Raw genomic sequence first — 26,413 nt, forward strand, 5'->3', positions numbered from 1 at the left:
AGCAGCCAATTGATGTTTCTCTCTCACTGATGTTTCTATCTCTCTATCCCTCTCCCTTCCTCTTCTAAAATAAATAAAAATTTATTTTTTAAAAAGTACCCTGCCCTAACTGGTTTGGCTCAGTGAATAGAGCATCGGCCTGTGGACTGAAAGGTCCCAGGTTTGATTCCGGTCAAGGGCATGTACCTTGGTTGTGGGCATATCCCCAGTAGGAGGTGTGCAGGAGGCAGTGGATCAATGTTTCTCTCTCATCCATGTTTTTAACTCTCTATCCTTCTACCTTCCTCTCTGTAAAAAATCAAAAATTTTTTTAAATGCCCTACCCAGTTTGGCTCAATGGATAGAGTGTTGGTCTGAGGACTGAAGGGTCTGGCTTCTTTTGCTCAGCAATGCATCTGTGAAATTCACACATTATTACATATAGTGATAATGTAGTGTAGTGATACTGTTCATTCTGATCAGTATTCAATGTCCACTGTGTGACTGTACCAGAAGCTTATGTACCCAGTCTACTGTTGATAGGCATTTGAAAAATTCCAGTTTGGACTATTACAATTAGCCGTGCCATAAACATTTTTGTCCATGTCTTCTGGTGAGTATAAGCATACAATTCAGTTGTGTATAAATCTAGTAGTGGAACTGCTGAGTCATAGACATGCATGTGTTCAACTCCAGTAAATAACAAATGAACTTTTATGGAAGAAATATTTTAAGATCTTTATAAGGAAATTTGAATGATTAGATTTTGAAGAAAGTGCTGACTTCAAAAACTACTTTTAGGAGGGTAAACATATTGAAGTAGAATAGTTGATCCACACTGCTTCCAAAGAAGGCAATTTACTTTAGATTATTTTCACCTACAATTTAGACTATGACAATAACACTCTTGTCTTTTCTGGAACGGATGATGCTAAAAATTTAGGGGGAAAAAACTATTGAAGAACCATTACTATCAATAAAGTAACCATTTTCTCAACTTGTTACAGAATGCAACTGTTCCCAGTCAGAATTCTGCAACAGTGAAGCCTGTAGCCATTTAATCATACTCCCACATATTGAAAGGGACTTCAGAATTAGTGTAATCTCCAGGTGGGTGCCTTCTATATCAGTGATCATGCTACCAAACATTTATTTAACCCTGGAACAGAAAAAGGACATTAGGCAAAAACTAAGGGAATCTGAATAGAGACTTTAGTTAATGATAATATATCAATATTGGTTCATTAAATGTAACAAATGTACCATATAATGTGAGATGTTAATAATATAGGAAATAAATGGAAATTCTGTGTACTATCTTCACCATTTTTATGAAAATCCAAAAGTTTTTAAATAAAATGTATTCTTGCTTTTTGTGTGTATATAATTTCCTGGATACATTTTATTTTTATTTTTTTAAATCATTATTGTTGAAAATATTACATATGTCCTCTTTTCCCCCCATTGACCTCTCCCAGCCCACCTCTGTTCTCCACCTTACACCTTCATCACCCTGTTGTCTGTGTCCATGAGTTATGCATATATGCATATAAGTTCATTGATCTCCTCCCACCCACCCTCCCCTGCCTTCCCTTGAGGTTTGACAGTTTGTTCGATGCTTCTATGTCTCTGGATCTAATTTTTTTTTCATCAGTTTATGTTGTTCATTATATCCCACAAATGAGTGAGATTATGTGGTATTTATCTTTCTCCAACTGGCTTATTTCACTTAGCATAATGCTCTCCAGGTCCATCCATGCTGTTGCAAATAAGAAGAGTTCTTTCTTTTTGACAGCTGCATAGTATTCCATTGTGCAGATGTGCCAGTTTTTTAATCTATTCATCTGCTGATGGGCACTTAGGCTGTTTCCAAATCTTAGCTAAAAAATAAAAATAAAATGTATCCAGGAAATAAAAATAAAATGTATCCAGAAAATTATATACACACAAAAAGAAAGAATACATTTTATTTAAAAACTTTTGGATTTTCATAAAAATGGTGAAGATAGTACACAGAATTTCCATTTATTTCCTATATTGTAAAATGTGCTGCAATGAACATAGGGCTGCATATATCCTTTCTGATTGGTGTCTGTGATTTCTTAGGATATATTCCTAGAAGTGGGATCACTGGGTCAAATGAGAATTCCATTTTTAATTTGAGGAAATTCCATACTGTTTTCCCCAGTGGCTGTACGAAGTCTGCATTCCCATCAGCAGTATATGAGGGTTCCCTTTTTTCCACATTCTTGCCAACACTTGTCATTTGTTGACTTGTTGATGATAGCCATTCTGACAGGTGTGAAGTGGTACCTCACTGTCATTTTGATTTGCATTTCTCAGATGATTAGTGACTTTGAGCATCTTTTCATATGCCTTTTGGCCGTCTGTATGTCCACTTTGGAGAAGTATCTATTTAGGTCCTTTGTCCATTTTTTAATTGGATTGTTTATCTTGCTCTTGTTAAGTTGTATGAGTTTCCTATAAATTTTGGAGATTAACCCCTTATCAGATGTATCATTGGCAAATAAGTTCCCCCATTTACTGGGCTCTCTTGTTATTTTGTTGATGGTTTCTTTTGCTGTGCAGAAGCTTTTTATTTTGATGTAGTCCCCTTTGTTTATTTTCTCCTTTGTTTCCATTGTCCTAGGAGATGTATCAGTAAGATGTGTGAGATTTTGCTGCCTATGGTTTCTTCTAAAATTTTTGTAGTTTCACATCTTATATTTAAGTCTTTAATTCATTTTGAATTTATTTTTGTGTATGGTATAAGTTGATGGTCCATTTGAAACTATCATAATCTGCACATTGTAATAGACCTGCTAAACTCTTCTCAGAATGCAATAAAAATGCACTTTAAGAGCTGTTACCTGCCTACACACACATACATATACACAGACATATACACTCTTTTCATCTATGGAGTTAGATATATAGTCATATGGGGGAAGCATTCTGTCTGTGCTGGTTTTGGTTTTGCTCCTAGCAATGACATTATTTTTTTTAATATATTTTATTGATTTTTTTTTTTTTTTTTTTTTTTTTTACAGAGAGGAAGAGGGATAGAGAGTTAGAAACATCGATGAGAGAGAATCATCAATCAGCTGCCTCTTGCACACCCCCTACAGGGGACGTGCGTGCAACCAAGGTACATGCCCTTGACCAGAATCAAAGCTGAGACCTTTCAGTCCGCAGGCCGAAGGTCTATCCACTGAGCCAAACCAGTTTTGGCTAGCAATGATATTATGAACAAGGCTCAGACTTCCTTTTTCATTCCAACTTATTAATCTTTTGAGTATACACTATAAGTACTTAATGAATCATTAAAAAGCAAAACCCTAGTTATCTTTAAACAATAAAGAGCATCCAAGCTTCAAGTAAGGTTAATTCTCCAATAAATCAAATTTTTGTGGTTTAAATAACGGAGTCTTGCTTTTACTTCAGGGATAAATAAAGGGAAACAAAAAAGACTTGTCTTAACAGCTAGAAGGGAAAACAAACAGCCCTGATATGGTATGAGACCTCTGGGCAAGAAGGCGGAGATCTAGCCTCTACTTTGAATTCTGCCACTAATCTGCTCTGAGGTCCTTGAACATTGTCCTGAGCACCTTATCACTTCTTGGCTATGCCAGCTATCCTGTTCAGTGGTCTGCAAACTAATTAGTCAACAGAGCCAAATATCAACAGTACAACGATTGAAATTTCTTTTGAGAGCCAAATTTTTTAAACTTAAACTTCTTCTAACACCACTTCTTCAAAATAGACTCGCCCAGGCCATGGCATTTTGTGGAAGAGCCACACTCAAGGGGCCAAACTGCTGCATGTGGCTTGGGAGCCGCAATTTGCCGACCACGATCCTAGTTAAATATTTTATCATTATCTCTAAACCTTTAGAGTGTCTAGAAAGAAAAATAATATCCTACCACTCAACGAATGTTTACACCTACTGAGGGATAGGGGCAGGGAGATAATACAACAAAAAGTGGACTGCTGTCATACATAGTTTTCCTCTTTATTAACCTGTATTAGCAATCCCACTATATATATATTGCAGATGTTACTTCCTACTTAGCATTATGGCACAGGCCTTGGCTTTCCCTTTAGAAGACTATTTGAATTTAACTGTGGTTATAGAAAGTTTATATCTAAATGCAACTTGAAGTTTGGTTCTTTCTATAGCATGAGTTGGCAAATTTTTTTCTTAAAGAGTCATATATTTCAGGCTTTGTCTCTGTCACAACTCAAGTTTGTTGTCATAGTGCCAAAAGCATATAACAACATGTGAACTGACAATATGTGAATAGATCTATTGGTGTTCCAATTAAACTTTATTTACAAAAACACAGTAGTCCCAGCTATAGTTTGCCAATCTCTGCACTATGATATCAGGGGAAGGAACATCAACTGGCAAGTCTGATTTTGTAAAACCACATCATGAATTCACACTGAAAAAAACTGGGTTTTTTTGCAGGAAGCAAATGCTTACGAATCATGATCTTCACATACCTGAGAATGTTCAAGTTTCCCTGCGTGAATAGGTCACATCACCAATACCTAAGACAGAGCAGGAAAACACTCTCCCTTACATGGTTGTTATGACATAACAGGGGATGTGTTAATTTATGTAGCAAAATTTACAAGGTGACCTGCAAAAGTAAAATACCAGGTTTTAGCAACTTTAGCAATAAATACAGAAATCCAAACCTCATCAAGGGCAAATATCACTCCTATACAGTAAGGTAAACTAATTCAGGTAAGTGTCAAGGTCATTGGCTCTCCTGGGAGAACTGTTCTTTTTTCATACAACCCAGTTGGTTTAGGCCAATGAACCCTTAATCTGTTAAATTTCCAAGAGGCCAGAGAAACTAACTGAACTAATACAAGTTCTGATTGATTCTGAGATGGGGCAGGGATTGCTCATCTATACAAGGTCTAATCAGGCCAAGATCAGATCTGTCAGCCCTTAGGGTCTACCCCACAAAAATGTTTCTTTCTGCAATAGTCACCTCGCTAAACTCATCACCATGTTGGCCACCAGGTGTTCAGTAGCAGGCTAGAGCAAAGAGCCAACCCACAAGGATCAAGCAAGTGCCTTTTTAAAAACTAATCTTAAAAAATTCCTCTACATGGCTTTGCAAAGTAAGCAAAAACCATGCCAAATAGTAAAAAAGGCACTTACTTGACTCCCACAGGCCAGCTCCACACTCTAGCAGCTAAGATGTCACTGGCATGGTACATGGAGAGTGAGGTAGAAACGATATCTTGCCAACCACTGTAGCAATGGTAGTAAAAGACCTAAAAGAATAGAAAAAAGTAAAGTCAATGTAAAAGGAAAAGGCCCCTCCTGAGCCTGGTGACATGGGCACCTCAGCAAATAATGCCAAAAAAAGAAAAGAAAATGTGAAAAGATATTACTTAGGTCAATCTTAGCTGCCAGTTGGTTATTATTACAGTGACCCTTAAGACAAAAGGGCACTTTAAAAAGAATTTGAGTTATAACCTAGAATAAATCCAGATTGGTTATGAGAAACTAAAATATACATTTTGTCAGAAAAAATACTGAATCTTTGATAATCACATAGTAAATCCATACAGATGTAAAAATAGAGGATCTAAAGCAACAACTCATAAACCAATACTTCTAAAAACCATCTTAAAGGGAAAAATTTTTTTTTAAAAGGAAAATTTTTTTGCCCCATCTCTATGCATCCAGCATTCAAAACACAAATGGAACTATAATAAACAATGAAGAATAAGAAATATTTTTTAAAACTTAAGGGTACCCTGGCAATAGAAGACTCAGGCTTTCCAAATTCATTCAGGAACTTTGACTAGTTTCAGAAACAAGTTTGCAAAACCTATTTGGTGCACTAAAAAAAAAACTCTGATTCATTTGCCTAGCCACACAACTCTCTGGTTTAGAAGTTGTGTTTCAAAAGGCTTGACTCAGCAAATTGAATAAGAGATCATTCAAAAATAAAAACGATAATTTTTTTAAAAGCCTGTTTTCAAACCACTACTCTTCTCCTCATACCTACATTATTTGTGGGTAAAATAATTATGAAAAATATATATATTTGCGTGATTTGTATGAAAAGCACCAATAGTGAAAAAACAAAAATCATTCTCAATTAGCAATCTCTCCTCTCCTCTTTTTAGCTAATCATTCCTACCAAAAAAGAAATATTTTCTTTTACTTGCAGGTCCATTCAGCGTCATTTCCTTCAGAACCACAATGGAAGAAACAGGGAGTTAAGCTTAATCATTCTTGAGGCACAAAAATGTATCCAATAATTTGAGTTTTCATTCTAAATCAGTGTTAGCCTAAAGACTATTCTTGCATTATTCCAAATGCTTACAGCTGGGTCACATTTTAAGATAGTCTGGTGATTCAAATTGTGCAGGCCTCAATTAACTTAATTAGAATGGGATAGTAACTGTTAATAGCAAGCATATCTGGCCAGACTACATCTTGAGAGCCTAACTAACATTTTCTTCTCAATTTCAGCTTGTGTTTGCCTCACCTTGGCCACAGTCCTGGAAAGCATCACATTTATTAGTGTTTCCCTTGCTGCGTCAGCATTTCTGGTTAATGCACTACAGCAAACTGTTTGGAGGGACAACCTGAATGAAGCTGTGTGTGTGTATTTGCAAAATTTTCAATCCATTATCAAAGACGTTAAGAAGAAAACGATCAAAGAAGAAAAAATATTTATCAGAGATTGCCTTTTTAAAACAATGACTACAATGTAAGAATACACACTAGCATATATATAAATCATATATATGATTTACCATTAAAAGAAATATTTCTTTCACACCAACTACCTGACTCAAAAAGAAGTAACTCCCCTCATTCCTGGACCTTGTTTTCCTTTGCTCCACAAAACCAAGACACAATTCAAGAAGATTTTTTACCACTTAAGACACATACCCTTTTGCAAAATATGGAAGTTTCAAATTGCAGTTTATTCAAACGCACAGAAAAGAAACAATAAATAAATTCCAACAAGTTTCCATCCATAACTTGTCTGCTCTTGAAAAATCTGAGTTTTTATACAGAAAACCAAGATTTTGCTGCAGCAGCTTAATCCCTCATGAGCTTGCTGTATGCAGCAGATGCTGTTCTGCATTTTACACAAGACATGTTCATCTGTGTAATGAAACATTACTCTTCTCTGTCTTCTCCTGGGAAGTACCAAGGGTTTTCCCAGGGATATGGTAAAGGAGGACATTCCACACCAAAAAAGGAAACTGGCTGTTCTGAAAGTCAAAGCAACATTCCCAGGCTAACTTCAAAGATGACACATTGTATTCCTCTTCCCTGCCGCCTCCCAAATAGTCAGCTAAAGGGACTTTCAGTCAACAGAATGGTTAAATATGTAAAACACAGGATGCAACACCACAAGAAGTTAAAAGTAAAAAATGAATGAAATTTAAATATTTTTAAAGTATTAAGCAGAGAACAAATTGCATAAGGATACATACAGTCTGATATCTTCTTAAATAAGATTTAAAACATGCTTACAATACTATATAAGGCATATATATATGTCATAAACATAAACCCATGGAAATGGTAAATACCAATTTGGAGAGGATGTGACTTCTGGGAGAGAAAACAGGAAATAGGAAGGATACTTGGGGCAGCAATTACAGCTGTAGTTTTAATTTCTCAAGATAAAATACGCTATTTTACTTGTTTTTACAGACATGACATAATTTAAAAAGACTCTTCCCCTTGTATGTTAATATAATTTCCTTATGAAGGGACTGTCTCACCACCCTCCCCCAAAAGAAACCCTCTGGTGACAGAAGGGCCTTTCCAGGTGAGCTTCTTTGACAGCCTGCTGAGCAGTAGTAGTCTCCTGTCTTTTCTTTCAGCAGTTCTGCTACTTTCTGATGCTGGCTGTGATGTGACCTGGAGATTCATAACTCAGGGCTCTAGCTTGTCTCTACTTTTAGTCTAACCAAAAACTCATTATAGGTAAGAGATTTATTATAGTTGCCTTTATTTTCCCCCTTTTACTGCTAAAAGCCCTTGCAAGCATTAAAAAGAAAGCCATTAAAGCTCACCTGTCTTTGTGGCACTTGGCCAAACTATGAACTTGATTTCATTTTTACTCAAACACCAATGCAGAATGAGATATTAAAATTAAAGAATGTACTTCCTGGAGTTCAATTCTCCACCTAATAAAGGAATATTCTAAAATTCTGCAATATGTTATAATGTAATTCTGTTTTAATATCTCAACTATCCTTAGACATTTTATTTTGAAGCTTAAGTCAGAACTGGAAGTAGGGGGGGGGGGAGATTTCGTTTCCTGTGGGTTAAAATAAGAACAAAATAAAGAAACAAAACCCAACTATTAATGTGGATCCATGTAATAAGACATATACACAGAGTATATGGATTTCCCTAAAAAATAAAAATTAAAAAATACCACCACCTCTTCCTGATCAGAAAACTCATTTATCCTGTCGATTCAGTGCTTCTAGTGCCAGCATTCAAGATCAGGGAAAGAGAAGCAAACAAAGAGAAAAACTAACAGAGACAGATAAAAGCTGGTATTCTGTTTATAAAAGAAATGCACTTACATTAAAATAAAAAACTTTCAATCATCTCCTTAGGTTTTTACTACTTCAACTCCAGTCAACCTATATTTAAATACTTCTTTAAAGTATTCTGACATCTATACTGTTTCAAAAAGAAAAATGAGTTTTTATCACACTTGGCCATTTGCCACAGCCCTGCTCCATGGCAGCTAGCAGAATTCTGGCAGTGCAAGATACAGGATACAGTGGGGGCAGCTGGAAACACAGAATAGTTCCAAAATAAACACCTCCAAAAATCTGTCATCCTTGGAAATATATATATGTAAGAAACCCAGATTTGGCAGCTTCTCTTTCAAATAGTTCCTTTCTTCCTTCTGCAGTGCCTCGATCTTCACTCTTCCCTCTTTCCCCTACTCACTTCAAATACTTGCCAGGTAAATGCATTAGGTCAATTTCTTAAATTACATATAACATAATAGCACTATAGTCTTTTTCATTACTATTTTAACTTAGCATTTTACAGAGTCCAGCTTGTTTCAGCACAATCGGTGATCTCTTTTAAGATTACTAGCTGCTGCCTGAATCAAAGAAAGTAATTCCTTCTTCCTATTTCTGTGATCCCCACCACTGTAGCATCCAGGCACAAAGAGCAAGATGCCCTACAGGCGCGTCATTCACAGGGCGGAGTGATTTAGACAATAGCCTCTAGGACTTTAAGCTCACTGACTCATTTATCCAGCACTGACTATCTATGTTCTTGACACTATTAGGCTTAGTTCACCGTGTTTGGGAGAATAGACAATTAGGGGCGCTAATCATTTATTAAGGTTTTCACACTCAGGTTGGCTGGCAAAAACTCAGAATTAACAAATTATTAGAACAGTCCCATCTTCCCTCAACATTCCAACATTAAATGCTTTTTTTCCTTCTCTTGTGTCTACAACTATGGAGTCCCCAACACATCCCCCCTCTCCCCCACTCACTCAGCAGTCTGGACTGAAAAGAGATGAAGGGGGAATTGGGACTAAAAGCACAATGACCTGTTTAAGGGGAATGCAGGACAAACTGCTCATCACAATGTGAGAAGTAACAATATGAACTTCCCGAAAAGGAAATGAAAGGCTATTTTCTTCACTTCAAGCCCTTAACTCTTGTAAGAATAAGCAAGTACATTATACTTGTGTGTCTATGATTTTATACAAGCCAACCAATAACATAAAATTACTTATAATCCTATATAATAAAGGCTTAATATGCTAAGTGTCCAGTTGGCCAGTCGGCCATTCAACCAATCAAAGCATAATAAGCTAATGATATGCTAAGGCCGGTCAACCGCTCACTATGAAGTGCACTGATCACTAGGGGGCAGACAGTTGACTGGTTGACCAGTCGCTATGACATGCACTGACCACCAGGGGGCAGATGCTCCAACAGGTAGGTTAGCTTGCTGCTGGAGTCTGGCCAATCGGGACTGAGCAAGACGGGCCAGACACTACCTGGAGCCCTCCCGTGGCCCCTCCCCATTGGCCAACCTTCCATGTCCCTCCCTGACCCCGATCATGCACTGGTGGGGTCCCTTGGCCTATCCTGCACCCTCTTGCAATCTGGGACCCCCGGGGAATTTCAGAAAGCCAGTTTCGGCCCATCCTGCAGGCCAGGCCGAGGCACTCCACTGTGCACGAAAATCCGTGCACTGGGGCGGGGTCCCTCAGCCTGGCCTGCCCCCTCTCACAGTCGGGGAGCCCTCACAGCCACTGTGGCTTTGTCCAGATGGATGTCAGATGGACATCCAAAAGGCATCCACCCTAATTAGCATATTACCCTTTTATTAGTATAAATGATATATGACTTAGGATTAAAGAAGCTCTTTAGGCTTACCTTATTTATTAAAATCGAAAAGGTTAAGTCAATTGCCCAAGTACATATAACAAGATAATGGAATAGAAAAGAAGAAAACCCCGAGCCTAACTCTATTATACCACAAGGCTCCTAATCCTCTTCAATTACTTACCTTTATTTTGGTGACTGGGAGGCACAAACACATACCTATTAACACTTCTATCTCTTCATTTACATAATTATCTCACCAAAACTAAAAGAATTCTGTAATGGTACTGCAATCCTTTGCTCCCATGAGATTTAAAAAGGCCGAGGCACTCCACTGTGCACCAACTACATTGCAAATACAATTTTTTCTGGTAACATAGATATTGTAATATCTCTTTAAAATTGTCATAATAAATAGATACTTACTTTGTATTATAATACCTAGAAGGGAAAAGAATATGTGCTTTCTAAAAAAATAAAAGCAGTAAGGTGCCTGGTTACTTAAAATTCTAGAGAATCACTCCAAATAACTTGTTCTCAATTACATATTATTATTTATACCTCTCTTGAGAAACTGGCGTAGCAGAAGCAGTATAAAACTCAGATCTACACTTCTAACGTGGAAAGAAAGATTGCTAACCTTGGCCAGCATGGGTCAGTGGTTGAGTGTCAACCTATGAGCAAGGAAGTCACAGTTTGATTCCCAGTCATACCACATGCCCGGATTGTGGGCTTGATCACAGTGTGGGGCATGCGAGAGGCAGCCGATCAATGATTCTTTCTCATCATTGATGTTTCTATCCCTCTTTCCCTTCCCCTTCCTCTGTGAAGTCAATAAAAATATTTTTTTTAAAAAGATTGCTAAAATTTTACTGAGAAAAGATTTCATGCTTATGAATAACTAGTGTTATTTTTTGCCTTTTTTTAAGGTAAAAAAATTAAATACCATCATACATACAAAGTTCAATATCCCCTAAAGGGAATCAAATATTACAAAAATGAAAAGATAAGGAGAACAAAGTCAAAGAAAATTACTCAAAAGTATTTTTTTAATTAATAAACATAATGTTAAGAGTTTCTGCTTTGGAAAAGTATAACACAGAACACACTCAACAAAGATCTGTTGAGTGCTCAGTATGCTATGTGAACTTATTCATGTTGCTGTGCAAATCTTCCAGATTCTAATGGCACATGGCAGGGGAGGGAAGGCAGGAATGTGGGGATGAGGTGGGCATCTAATTTTTTATATAAATTTAAAAATCATTTTAAAAGAATTAAGCCAGGTCAGCAATTTTTACATATAAAAGTAGAGTAATAGAAAAAACAACCAAACAGTATGTAAAGAGACACACAGTTTCAGTGCCTGAAGAATAGAGCCAGATAAGTTTTGAATTAAAATTACTTTCTTTTCTACCAAGTATGAGCTGATGGTCCCCATTCAATCACCGAGTTCTACCAATTCTACTTCCTAAGACTTCTTTTTCTCTATTCCTCTTTCTCTCTCCCCAGTGCTCCTGCCCTACCTCATTCAGGCATCTTTTACCTGTTCCATTAAAATAACCCTTACTGGTCTCTCTGATTTCTGGTCCCTTCTTCTCCAATCCAGTCCTCAGACTGCAGCCAGTGTGACCTACCTAAAAGCACACACCTGATCATGTGATTGCCCTACTTGAAATTCTTCAGATGCTCACCTATTGACTAGTAGGATTTTTCCAAACTGTGGCTTAAATTGTAAAATCTATTTAAGTGGGTCCCAACCAGTGTTAACAAAACATGATAGAAACTATGTATCATTCATACAAATTTAAAATATTGTTTCATAAAACTTTTTTTATACACACATGCACATGCTGGGTCATAATATAAACTGTATTTCTACTGTGGGTTGAGTTTAAAAAAAACACTTACCCATATAATAAAATTTCAACTCCTTCACAAGTCCCTTCACACTCTAATTCCCTCACAATGGGTAAGACAGGCTTTGGAGCCAGCCTGCTTGGGTTTATATGTCACTCATTACCTGGGTGATCCTGGGCAAGTCATTTACTAGCTGTGATCCTGGGCAAGTCACTTACCAGTCTGAGGTAACTCCGTTTCACTATCTGTAAAACAAGGATAATAGTAACTACTGTTGGTTGTCACAAGGATTAAGTGAAATCATCTATATAAAATACTTGGCAAATGGTGTATTTGATAAACATTATTATTGATATCACTATTACTGTCCAGCTAATCCCTGGCTATTTAAGATATTTATTTATTTGCTAGAGGCCTGGTACACAGGATTCGTGCACTGGTGGGGGCATGGCCTGCAGGGATCCCTGCTGTGGGAGTGCCGCTCATCCCAGTCAGCTGAGGAGTGCTCCCACTGTGGGAGTGCGCTGACCACCCAGGAGCAGCTCCTGCGTTGAGCATCTGCCCCCCGGGTGGTCAGTGCACATCATAGCGACTGGTCAACCAGTTGTTCTGGTCATTCACTGTTCAGTTGCTGGGCTTTTATTATATAGGATTTTTTTTTATTATTGATTTCAGAGAGAGGAAGAGGAGGGGAGAGAGATAAAAACATCAATGATGAGAGAGAAACATTGATCAGCTACCACCTGCATGCTCCACACTGAGGATTGAGCGTGCAACCCAGGCATATGCCCTGACCAGGAATTGAACCAGTGACCTCCTGGTTCATGGGTCGATTCTCAACCACTGAGCCACAACAGCCAGGCTCTAGCTATTTGTACCCAGAGTCCAGTTGTAATAAACTACTGGCTGTTTCTCAAAAATACTTACTTCCTCATACTTCATGTCAGGTCTTGGTAGAGCCTAGAATGTGGCCAACATTGTATTTCCTCATGGTTCAGCTTAAGTGCGGCCTCCCCTGTGAAATATTCTCCAGCTCTTGCAGGCAGGTCTAAGTGCTCCCACTACACCACCATGAAGAGGGGGAAAGGCACAAAGCCAGTTACAGTCTTTTTTGTCAATGTCTACAGGCCAACCACTTCAGAGGCAGTTCTCTTTCCCAGCACAGCATCTCACAAAGAGTAGGAGTTTCAACAGATATTTTCTAACTGACTCCAGGTTCTTAACCTTTCTAGGTCCTGGTTTTCTCCTCTGTACAATGTGGGTAGTGCTTTGCCTGTTATAAAAGTGTCTGACCTAGAAGCAATGCTCAATAAATGGGAGTTTTTAGAATCCTAAACTAAATTACAAAGATACCTTAAAAGCATACCTGAGACTCATCAGCTAATCCCTGGAGGGGAAGGTGGAGAATCAGATTTAAGGAAAGTAGTTAGTGGGAAGGATGGTGAGATCTCTTGAAAGAAGACTATAGTCGATTCTTCAGAAAGAAACATGCTGAAGGAGAAGATGCAAGGAAAGCAGCGCTCACACTGACACCAGAGTCGAACGGCTTTCATTCTAGCCAGACTGAGACTTAAGTCTCAGTTCCAAAATATGTGTCTTGTCCATCTTTATATCCCTAGCACTAAAAGTTTATGGCACTTAAGAAGTGAACCTATCTCGTCCTCAATTTCCTCATCTGTAAAACTGGGACAATAATGCTCTTGAAGGGTTATGGTAAATATTAAACGAGGTAACACAATGCCCTCAGACTTCAGATGCTTTCTTCTATATCTACTCCTCTGACTGTATAGGTCACAGAGTTCAAACTAACCTATTTGCTTTCCTGTTCTTTGACCAATTATCAATCACATTAACTTTCTCTAAACTAAAGCTTAAAGCAAACAGTAATACTCTCAAACATCCTATAACACCACGTACGATCAATAAATAAGAAGTCTAATGTAGACCTGACTTAGAAGGCAAAGATGAAGTTTAAAGGATCATGTAATCTATAAGCATGTCGGAGACTGTCCTCTGGACAGCCTCATACACCTAATGCGCTCCTCTGCAATTTTCTGGTGATTATTACAAGTGATCCCCAAACAATAAAGTGGTCAATAAATAGTAAGAAAAAGTATGGAAACAAAGAATGAAAGGTAAATACCACTCTTCTGATTAATAAACATTAAAACATTAATGCCCTTAAAGAACCTTTGGGAAAGGTTCTTATTTTTAAGAGAGGTATCAAAATGCAATGTCATATTATCCAATTATTCCAGAACCGCATTAGAAAAAGTTCAATTTTGGCATACTATTAGACCCAGTTGGTGATGTAATTTACCAATTTATATTTTTATCACTAGAAAAAAATTCAAGTCTGAATACAATTTATAGGTCAATAACTCACTAAACTTATTTAAATTACTTTGCTTAAAGTCAACTTTAATTTTTACACAAGTTACCTCACTGTCAGTACTTAACAAACTGCAGTGAAACAAATAAGTGCATTGTTTCTATTTTGTGTTCAACCTACAGAGGACAGGCTTTTAACAGATGTCATCAAGCTTGATCTAAATCAGGGAGTAAGTCAAGACTGAGTTTTAGTTTAGGTCAGTAGTCCGCAAACTCATTAGTCAACAGAGCCAAATATCAAGAGTACAACGATTGAAATTTCTTCTGAGCCGAAAACCAACTTCTCCGCATGGGCCACGAAGTTTCAATCGCACTGTACATGCACACCCGCACAGGGTACTTTGTGGAAGAGCCGCACTCAAGGAGCCAAAGAACTGCATGTGGCTCACGAGCCGCAGTTTGCCAACCACTGGTTTAGGTACTTAGTGGAAGAATTTGACCGCAATTCACTTTTAAAAAACAGTTTCATCTTAATCTTTTTTTAAATGTATTTCAGAATTATGAAACTGATGAGAGACATTTTCAGCTCCATAGTGACTTGCTGGGCTGCTAAGGGAAAAGCCATTTCACCACTCTTACATTCTTGTTTCCTTAACCAGGTCTTTCTGAGCTCTAAATATCCTCCATCTTAGTTTTCCTAATAATATGCTATTCCAGTAATTCTAATATGTCCATGAGCCATGGTATGGTATTCATCAGTCAAGTAAAAAATAGAGAATTCCCTTATATTGAGTGGCTATTTCAAGATCTCAAAAGATAATCTTGCCCTTAATCAAGATTAGTAATTTGATTAGTAATCAACAAATAGTAATTTCTAAGAAAACCCACAGGGCTGCAAAATTACAATATAAAAAGAAATAAAAGCACCATCTCGGCAGTTATTCAGATAATGGTATCAATGAAGTGCTATTGCAAAAGACCATGACCACTCCTTAACTTCATCTTCACACATGAGGCAGCCCCAAAACCAAAATGATTCACATTCAATCTGTTGCTTTGGACATACACCCTTTTTGATGCTGCATTTTCTATTTAGATTTCATTTGGAGTAGAGTTCTTGAGAAAGAAAAGGTCAAATAATCAAAATTTGTGGAACAGATCCAAATTTTCTTATTTAAATATTTTATGGGGTTCAAAATAAGCAAAATTTTGAGATAAGTAAAAAGATGCTTGCATTCTAAAACACAAGTTTGTTCTAAACATATTTATCTAGAACCTTAAAAATTTAATATTAGAGATTAAGATAGCAATAAATATAGAATCTGATTCAAACACATACGGTCAAAGCTCAGTTCTCAAACATCTGCCATCTTGAACAACTAGTTCTCAACCAAGTTGTGCACAGAAAAAATGTCTCGGCTGTAGAACAAAATTTCGATTCTCAACCCATGCAACAACCCTTTCATATTGATACCTGTCTGATCAGTCATGCATCTCTCAGACAAAGGAGAGAATGTTCAAGTACAACTCAGTTTACCGTAAACCTTGCATAGTTAACATATCAGGAAATTGTCCTGTGAATATTTTGTGTAATTTTTACACCAGTTACTTTTTTACTTTTTATTGCTGCTTATTATTATTAAATACAGGAAGTCACCATGGGTCCTGAGAAGGTTAGTGACAGCAGCAAAGTGAAAAGGAAAGTTGTGAAATAGCAATAGAGCTTAAAAAAGAAATAATTGCAAAATCTGATAGAGGAGTTTGTCATGTCTAATCTGGCAACCAAGTATGGCATGATAAAATCAACAATTAGCATAATTTTAATACATAAAGAGGCCATCAAAAGTGTGGTGTTGCTAAGGGTGTGAAAGTGCTCACTAAACAAGGGTCACAGGCAATTACAGAGGCAAGAACATTGTTGTTGATTTGGAGAAACAAAAAGCAGTCACAGTGACAGCACTTCAGAGGCAATGATATGTGAAAAAGCAAAGATGCTGCATACCGACCTCTGGAAAGACACCCCTGGCAGGAGTGCTGAAAGTGATTTGTTTAAGGCTAATAGGGATGATTCAATAAATTTAAGAAAAGAAGTGTCATTCATAATATATAGAGGCATGGGGCGGCTGCCAGTTCTAACGAAGTAGCTACTGATAATTTTGTAACAGAATTTCAAGAATACAAGAGGCCAAAAGATTTGTTCCCCAACAAGTGTTCACATCTCAGGAGGCAGCCCTCCCGTGGAAGGAAATGCCAAAGATGACCTACCTCACCCAGGAGGAGAAGTCACTGCTGGGACACAGACGAGCGAAGGACCCGCTGGCGTGAGGTTGTGCGGGAATGGGAGTGGGGACTCTAAATTTAAGCCTCTAATTGTCTATCATTCTGAATTTAATAAAAATGTCATGTGTTTTCAAGAAAAATAATGTCATGAAAAACAAGTTGAATGTGATGTGGAGAGCTAATAGCAAAGCCTGGGTAACCAGGCAATTTTTTTGAGTGGGCTCATGAAGTGTTTGCCCCAAGTGTGAAGAAATGCCTCTAAGAAAAACAATGGCCACTCGGGGACTTGTAATGGACAACACTCTGCCCCCGTCCAGGCTCAGAGGCCCCGTTGGAGGAGCACAGCTTCCTCACTGTTAGGTTCTTGCCACCGAACACAATCCCTTCATCCAGTCCATGGACGGACCAGCAGGTCGTTTCTAGTTTTAAGAAACTCTACACAAAGACACTGTTTCAGAGGTGTTTTGAGGTGACCTCTGAAACTAATGTAATCCTCAGGGAGTTCTGGAAGGAACATTTTAACATCCCCACCTGCTTGAGGCTAATAAAGCATGGGTGGAGTGTCTTCCAGGCCCATGCAATCAGCCTGGAAGAAATTGTGGCCTGCGTCTATTGCTGAGAGAGACTTTGAGGTCTTTGAGGATGAGCTGGTGTCTGTTGTAGAGGATACTGTGTCTCTGGGCAAGTCCATGGGTTGAAGATGGGTGATGATGATGGGGAGGAGTTGGTGGAGGACCTCAACACTGAGCTGACCACCCAGGGACTCCAAGACCTTCAGAGCAGCGGACAGTAGCTGAGGAGCTCTGTGGAGAGGAGAAGGAGGGAAAGGAGGGTTTTCCTATTTCACTAATCCAGGAAATGCTTGGGGAATGGGGAGAAATGCAAAGTTTTATTGAAATAACTGTATCACCCTGACAAAGCATCAGCAAAGTGTGCAATAAGCTTGTTCGGTGACAATGCAGTGTTTCACTTCAGGTAAGTGTTAAAATACAGGCAAAAACAAACATCCTTGGATAGGTTTTTAGTGAGAAAGAGGCCCGGTGAGCCTGAAGCAAGTTCTAGTGGAGCAGAGAGACAAAAACGAGAAAGAACCCAGATGAATAGCTAAGCTACCTGAGGTTTCCACGGAAGGGACTCTCCTCCCAAACAACAGTCCTCCATGCCTCCGCTCCCTGTTCAGTCATCAGCTCTCAACATTAACGGTAAGTTCCAGTGTGTATGTAAATTCCCATTTGTACTGTCCATTTCATTTTCTTTTTGCTAAATTTTCATTTATGTTTCATTGTTCTTTTGTTTTTAAATATTTATTTACAGATTAAACAGTACATTTAATATGTACTCTATACAAGTAAGGTTTAAACAAATCATTTGGGGATCTGGATCAGATTAATTCAATTTACATTATTTCTAATAGGAATAAATGACTTGGTTTTTAAACAAATTGTTTCTAAAACAGGCTTCCAGAATTAAGTTCAAGAACCAAGGTTACATTGTATTTCTAATAATATGGCTAGTTATCATACTTTAGCTGGCTTTGGACAGAAAGCTAGCACCACTATAGAACTACTAGTCCAATATTACCCACCCTCTCCATCAATCCATCATAAGGAAGTGCAATATACAAAAAGACAACTCTGGCAATAACAATTACCCAAATGTGACAGCCTAAGCAATAGGCCATTAAACAAGGCAAAACAGGGAAGGTTCATGCCTTATCACTAGCAAGCAGACAAAAGGGTACATATCAATTAATGCTTGCCTGAGTGTCACCCATATGCCCAGCACTGTGGAGTTGAGAGACAGAAGGGTAATAAGATACACAGTCCTTGCCTTATCTTCCCAGTAAGATAAGGTACCACAAATGAAGCATTTAGAGAACAAGTGTCAATCTGTGTCCTGAAAATAATATATTCTATCAGAATTCAGAGAGGACACAACAAAACAACAGTAAGGAATTAAGAGCCAGGAACCACACAAATCAAGAATAGAACTAGAACTTGAATCTCCCACCATTAATGGCAGGTGTAATTAACCACAAATGTAACTATCAAGTCACTTCCCTTAGCTCCTGTTGTCTCCTTATGTGCAAAGTGAGGATGTGAGATTCAAAGAGGAGTCGGAGGTCACAGTCTCTAACCTGAAATGGGTCTTGGGTTAGAGGGGTGATGAAAACTGAAATTCAGCTGTAAGAACTGCGTAAACAGCATGGATATAGGGATACTGCCTTAAGTGCAGTGGAGTATTGGTGCTAGGGTGGATCTGGGAAACTAAGACTGGGCCAGACACGAGGAACCCAGTCTAAGAACTGGGATTTGCCTCTGTGTCAGGCAATATAACCTCGGCTAAAACTTTCAGTTTAAACTGAAATGATATATCTGCCAAAGAAATACAATGTGTAAAAAACAGAGGGGCAGCCACAAACTGTAACAGCACAGTGACAGACTTAAGAAAACAAGATTTAGTAATTCAGCATAGCCGTTGACCGCTAGGAAATGCCAACAGTCAGACTGTCATAATCAGAGGTGAAAGTTTGATTTTGCAAAGGAATTACACAGCTCAGTCCCCCTTTAAAAACCATCCTTGAAAATAGCAGCCACCTTCACTACAGAAAGGCATGCAACAAACACTTTACATCCATCTTAGTTACAGTCACAAGCTGGAGGGCTCCAAACAGGGAAGGAAAAATTACTAGGTGGTGTTAAAAAAAGATACTGAATAAGCCCCAGTACTTTTATTCCTTTATACCCAGTTTAATAATGTTTTCATGGGGGTGAGGAGGAGTTATGTTTTATAACGTCACAACTATATTTACCAATTAGCTGAACTGTGTTGTTTAGAACTCATTCTCAAAACTGGAGATAAATGGGTTTCAAAAAAACATGCCTCTCAAGCAAAAAATAAACCGCAACTGCAATGCCCCTCTTTCTAATGTGCCATACCTACTACAGCAGAACCTAAGTGGCACAAGCTGGTTGTGTGATCTAGTTCAATGCAGAGTGCCATCTGCTGCACATACACAGGATGTCTCCTAAGCAAGATTCAACCTTAGTGTCTCTCAGGGACTTTGATAGAGCAAGTTGTTTCCCTATTTGCCTAATACATGTGCCTCAAACAACACCTCCTTATGGAAGAATTCCCATTCATGGGGTTTTATAATACTAATATTTTCCTAACAAACAGTGGGAGGGAGGAGAGAGATGTGAAGGAGCACTTCATAATAATAAGAACACAATAAGGAGTCAAAACATTGGGGGGGGGGGAGGGTGGAAGTCTCAAAACTATTCATATTACCTGTGTAATTCTGGTCACATCTCTCCCATTCTTGGGCCTTAATTTCAGGCATAAAAAATTAAACAAATCTCTAAGAGATACCTTTCAAATGGAATCTTGTAAGAAATCATAGAATAACAAATGGAGGCGGCTGTATATATAATGGCTTCAGAATACACACAAACAAAACCTCTTTACATGTCTTAAATAATCAGTTGTAAAATTTGGGGGGGGGGGGGGGAATTCATTTACAAGTCACCATTCCCATAACACTTCTGCCCTTCAGAAATAACACTTCGCTTTCATTGTTCTTTCCATTACAAATTCAGCACATTACTTTTACCTACCCAGAATAGCACAGCAGAACACTTCCATGAAGTACCCACACAAGGAACACACAGCCTTACAGAGTCTCAGCGGAAAATGTACAAGGCACAAATTTAAAAATTCAAAGCTCCATGAATACCACATCCAAATAGTCTTAAAAACAAACTGTGCAAAATCAGCAGATGTGTTTAAAAAAAAATATGGAAATAAAGACAACTTGGGAAGCCTTTAAATTATTTGAGAGGGAAATACAATCAGATTGTTGGGTGCCCATGTGTTTTATGAGAAGACATAACTGGAGGCTATAAAACATGCAAAACGCAATTGAACTGTGAAGAAGCTAGGCTCTCACCCAAAAGCTTCAGCAGAGCAACATGTCAGCATGGCAAACATGAAGAAGTACAATTTTCTCACAAGAGTGAAGAATAGGGTCCATACCTACGACTGATAATGACAATACCATCTTGCACTTACAATGCTCTTTCCGACACTTAATTTTCTGCTGTCATGGGTCTTGGGGTATCCTCTCTGAGAACCCCCAGTCCAGTTTCCTCTCCAGAGCCATGCAACCAGCACACGGGGGGAGGTGGATGCGCATTTGTGGAGGGCGGAGGGGACCAGCTTCTACCCGGCTGGGCTGTCTGCAGTGATTCTCTCCTGAACACACTACAGGACTCAGCCCCAGGGCGTGAAACCTACACGCTTTCTGAGTTGGCCAGAGACCAGCACATATGGGTCTAGCAAGTGCAAGGGAAGAGAACCTGCAGACTCGTTAGGTCTAGAACTCCATGGCAAGTGAGTCTCTTGCAATTGAAAAAAAAACAAAAAAAACACACACACACAAACACACACGCGTGCACACACACACACACACACACACACACACAAACTGTTCATACATAAACTCCCCGATCCTTGCCAGCCAATGAAAACCAGCAATAACTGACTTCAGACAACCACCAAATCCGACTCCCTGAATAACTTGTCCTATTGCCTTCCCTCTAGCCTGCTGCCCACTCTCCCCTTCCAGGCCCCCGGAGCAAGTTTAGGCACCGGCCCTCCGAAGGGGGACGACCCCCGGGCACCTTGAAGGGCCGGGGAGGGATGGAGCCTGCCTCCTGAAGCAATGCAGCATCCCTCGCGAGGGCGCCGCTCCCCGTGCCCAGGCACGCAGGAAGTCGCCGGGAGGGATAAAGTTTGATCTCGCTCCTCGCCCATCCCCGGAGGGCAGAGAGAGAGGCCCGGGGAGCGGCGCCGCGGGTGCCGGCGGCTCTCCGGGGACAGTTCCCAGAAGCGGGCGCTGCCCCTCTCCCGGCGCGCGCACACACACACACACACACACACCGGCGGCCGCCCGCGCCGGGGGCCGGGGGACAACTTGCACCGGGCTCCGTGCGGGAGCAGCGGGGCAGGGCTGTGCAGGGAGCAGGAGGGAGGGACCGCGGCCGGGGGGCGGGTCAGCGAGAGGTTCAAGTCCCTGCCTTCCCCGCCCCGGTGTCCCCGGTCCTGCGGGAACATCCCCGCCGTCGCCCCTCCTCCTCGTCCTCTCGGCTTCCTCCGCTCGCCCTCCCTTCCTGGTCGCCGCCGCAGGCGCCTGAAGGGCACGGCGGCCCCGCGCTGCCCGGCGGCCCCGGGAGCGGCCGCGAGTTGAGGGAACTCGCCCGCTGCCCGGGCGGGCCTGCCTACCGGCGGCTCCCACACGCCAGCGCCGCCCCGCCCTCCCCGGAGCCGCCGGGCGCGCTCGCTCACCGTCCGGTGGTGCTGCTGCTGCTGCTGCTGCCGGTGGCGGCTGACGCCCAGCCCGGGGAAGCAGCCGGCTGTCAGCGCTCCGCAGCCGCCGGCGCCCGCGCCCCCGCCTCGGGAGGACAGGAACAGCAGGAGCGATCTACCTGCGGCGGCCGCCATCTCTCAACTGGAAACGGCGCCGACCCAGGCAGCGCAGCGGACGGCCGGGGCGGAGCTAAGGCCTGCCACTCACCGGAGCCGGACCAACGGCAGCCCTGGACTGAGTTGAGGGGGCGGGGCTTCCTGCAAGGTCCAATCGACGGGCGGGAGAACCACACTGGAGGCTGCCTGTCACTTCCAGAGTTACCTATGGTGGGACCTAGTCAATTACGGGCAAATTCTAGGGAACTGGTAATTGTCACTGGAGCCCCTCAGAATAGCAGCAGCGGAGATGGCATATTCGATTGGGCTCATCTACACCCAGGATAGAGCTGTGATAAGGGTAATTGGGAAAATAGGCATGTGTGCAAAGCTGTGTACTCTGGGAGGGTGCTAAGTCGCCAAAATAGTCACCAAATTAATAATAATTAACGAGGCATGCTTGGAACTTTCAACAACAGGTCCAGAATTATTATTCATCACTGATGGTATTTGGATCTGCTGAAATGAACCCTACATCAGAGGGTGATTTAATGACTGTGATAAGTAACATAGTATAAGTAACATAGTATATCATAGAATGATTATGATATCAAAGTCCCAGAATGAGTACATGCCATTGGAATGAGTTAACAGACGTGTGTATATTTTAAATACTCAATTCATTTTTAGCACCTTTTATATTGATATTCTTACACTCTCCAGAAGCACTACTCTCTATTTTCTTACCATCTTTGACCTTTTGTGCACTAGCCAGTATTAAACTATAGAAACAGAACATGTTGATAATGAATAAAATCATATAAAGGTTATTTTAATGAATTTTCAAAGTTTAGCGAAAGTAGGCATTAGAAAATGCTTTAGAATAACATTGATCACTTTCTCTTGAAAAATACTTTTTTCCACAAGAAGCAAGGTCATCCTGAGAGCTCATTAAAGACTATAAAAAATATTGTAAGGTTTGGGGTTCCTAAATCTCCTTAGAAGATAATTTTTCCTTACTGTCTGTTTTTATTATGAGCTGGTTAATTCTCACACCTCCTTTTAAAATATGGGGCAAGGAAAACAGTTTGGTAAGCAAATAAAAGTATTGTTCTTAATTTTGGAAAAACACTTTTGAAGGGTAGCCTTATTAGATAATAAAGAAACAAACAACAAAAACATACAAACACAATTTTATTATATCACTTGTTCTAATAATATTCTTTAAAGCTTGACCGAGCCGAAACCGGTTTGGCTCAGTGGTAGAGCGTCGGTCTGCGGACTGAAAGGTCCCAGGTTTGATTCCGGTCAAGGGCATGTACCTTGGTTGCGGGCACATCCCCAGGAGGGGGTGTGCAAGAGGCAGCTGGTCGATGTTTCTCTCTCATCGACATTTCTATCTCTCTATCTCTCTCTATTCCTCTCTGTAAAAAATCAATAAAATATATTTTTAAATAAAAAAATAAAATAAAGCTTGACCGAAATGGTACTTTTTTTTTTTTTACAAACAGTTGATAAGTATTGGTTAGCTTAATCCTTCCACCCCACTTCAGGACATTAACGAGGACAGGACCGTAAAATGATTGGCTGGTTAGGATGAGACTATCAAGCCACACACCCAAAAGGCATTTATTGCCCAACAGTGAAACCTGAGAGCTTAAGAATGAGATGAGCCTCCCATTTAACAGCTGCACATACTAACCCCCTAAGTTGGAAATCTCTGACCTTCCTGAACCAACTTCACTTAACAGTTGTTTTCCACCCATCTATATTTATCTCATCTGTATTTTAGATGTTATCCATGCTATGCCAGTGCCATTTCCTCTTCCTTTTTCCTTCACATCTTCTTACTAAGATTATCATGGATTTTAGTTTTGTTTCTATTGCCTGTGCCTTCCTCAAATATGTCTATGAATCAGGATTGTGCCTTCCATCTCCATCTTACACCTTGAGAAGTTCTATTGGAATTGCTTTTTTCTCTATTTTTCAAGTATAAAAATTAGACGTGCGTCCTGCAGTACTGATATTTAGTTCTGCACATTTGCACAATGACCGCAATAAATAGGGGTGTGATTTTTACGCGCATAAACCTGAAACGGGAGGGATTACCAAAACCTCCTTCTTATCTATTTACCAAAATGTGCCATCTTTTATCTACAAAGATGAAACCACTGATTCACCACAGGTAAGCTGTGTAATTTGAGGATCCATTGACTAAACTGAGTTATAATAATCCAGGGCTAGAAACTAATCTAAACAAGTGTCAATTGTCTCTTCATAAAGAAGATATTTTCCCTATATGCAAAGGACGTAACTCACTTTGGCTGGCTGACCGACCAGGCCCCAGAAGGAGAAAGTGTAGGTAGCAGAAAGTCATCCTCATAACTTTAAAATATATATATGAAGGGAAAAGGAATTCATATATGTATATAAAGGGAAAAGGAATTAATATTTATCAACTACTTGCTATGTCAGACACTGTACTGGTCCTCTAGAGATATAAAATTTATAAGAGATGGTAAAGCAACCAGAAAAAAACTTTAAAATATCAGAACTTTTGAAATAAAATGTTGAAGAAAACTTAGATATCTTTCAATGGGGAATTAGTTAAGTTAGACAATAACCCTGTAACCGAATATACACAATAATTTTTAAATCAATTGTCAAATATTGTAATAACTGTGTGTGGTGTCAGATTGGCACTAGACATTCTGACTTGATCACTTAAGTTATATAATGTCTAGTCACTATGTTGTACACCTGAAACTAAGATCATATTGTATGTAAACTGTAATTGAAAAACAAAAAGAATTATCCCATCTCTACTTTTTTTCCCTTGGTTGATTAAGGTATTACATATGTGTCCTTATCCCCCCATTGCCTCCCCACTTCCCCCGCTCACGCCCTCCCCTCCCTGGTATTTGTATCCATTGGTTATGCTTATCTGCATGCATACAAGTCTTTCTGTTGATCTCTCCCCCTTACCCCTGCCCTCCCATACCTTCCCTCTGAGGTTTGACGATCTGATAGATGCTCCTCTGTCTCTGGATCTGTTTTTGTTCAGCATTTTATGTTGTTCATTATATTTCACAAATAAGTGATATTTATCTTTCTCTGACTGACATTTCACTTAGCATAATGCTCTCCAGGTCCATCATGCTGTTGCAAATGGTAGGAGCTCCTTCCGTTTTATAGCAGCATAATATTCCATTGTGTACGTGTACCACAGTTTTCTAATCCACTCATCTGCTGATGGGCACTTAGGCTGTGTCCAAATCTTAGCTATTGTAAATTGTGCTGGCTATGAACATATATCCTTCTGATTGGTGTTTCTAGTTTCTTGGGAAATATTCCTAGAAGTGGGATCACTAGGTCAAATGGGAGTCCCATTTTTAGTTTTTTGAGGAAACTCCATACTGTTCTCCACAGTGGCTGCACTAGTCTGCATTCCCACCAGCAGTGCACGAGGGTACCTTTTTCTCCACATCCTTGCTAGCACTTGTCATTTGTTGATTTGTTGATAGATATTCTGACAGGTGTGAGATGATACCACATTGTTGTTTTGATTTGCATCTATCAGATGATTAGTGACTTTGAGCATGTTTTCATATGGCTCTTGGCCTTCCTTATGTTCTCTTTCAAAAAGTAACTATTTAGCCAAAACCGGTTTGGCTCAGTGGATAGAGCATCAGCCTGTGGACTGGAAGGTCCCAGGTTTGATTCCAGTCAAGGGCATGTACATTGGTTGAGGGCACCACCCCAGTATGGGGTGTGCAAGAGGTAGCTGGTCAATGTTTCTCTCCCATTGATGTTTCTAGCTCTCTATCCCTCTCTCTTCCTCTCTGTAAAAAATAAATAAATAAATAAATAAAAAATATATATATATATTTTAAAAAGTAACTATTTAGGTTTGTTGCCCATTTTTAAAAATATATTTTTTATTGATTTTTTTACAGAGAGGAAGGAAGAGGAATAGAGAGATAGAAACATTGATCAGCTGCCTCCTGCACAATCACCATTGGGTATGTGCCCACAACCAAGGTACATGTCCTTTATCAGAATCAAACCTGGGACCCTTGAGTCCACAGGCTGACACTCTATCCACTGAGCCAAACCAGTT

At 39.8% G+C, this 26,413-nt stretch overlaps 1 protein-coding gene across 5 annotated transcripts in view; it reads right to left on the reverse strand.

The window, feature by feature from the left end:
* Window positions 1-22,383, reverse strand: part of MCU (mitochondrial calcium uniporter) — a 170,404-nt gene extending 148,021 nt beyond the window's left edge. The window contains exons 1-2 of one of the 5 annotated variants that reach the window (XM_036437796.2): window positions 22,177-22,383; window positions 5,159-5,274 (exon numbers count right to left, since the gene is read on the reverse strand). In XM_036437796.2, the coding sequence (XP_036293689.1) occupies window positions 5,159-5,274; window positions 22,177-22,332 (272 nt within the window). In that variant the 5' untranslated portion in view covers window positions 22,333-22,383. Of the gene's footprint in view, window positions 1-5,158; window positions 5,275-6,503; window positions 6,681-22,176 lie in introns of those variants that run through there. The other 4 variants (XM_036437793.2, XM_036437792.2, XM_036437794.2 and 1 more) reach the window with 4 other exon arrangements.
* Window positions 22,384-26,413: the final 4,030 nt, after the last annotated feature.

The sequence above is a fragment of the Pipistrellus kuhlii genome, unplaced genomic scaffold (genome assembly GCF_014108245.1).
Source record: "Pipistrellus kuhlii isolate mPipKuh1 unplaced genomic scaffold, mPipKuh1.p scaffold_m20_p_15, whole genome shotgun sequence".
Classification (NCBI taxonomy): Eukaryota; Metazoa; Chordata; class Mammalia; order Chiroptera; family Vespertilionidae; genus Pipistrellus; species Pipistrellus kuhlii.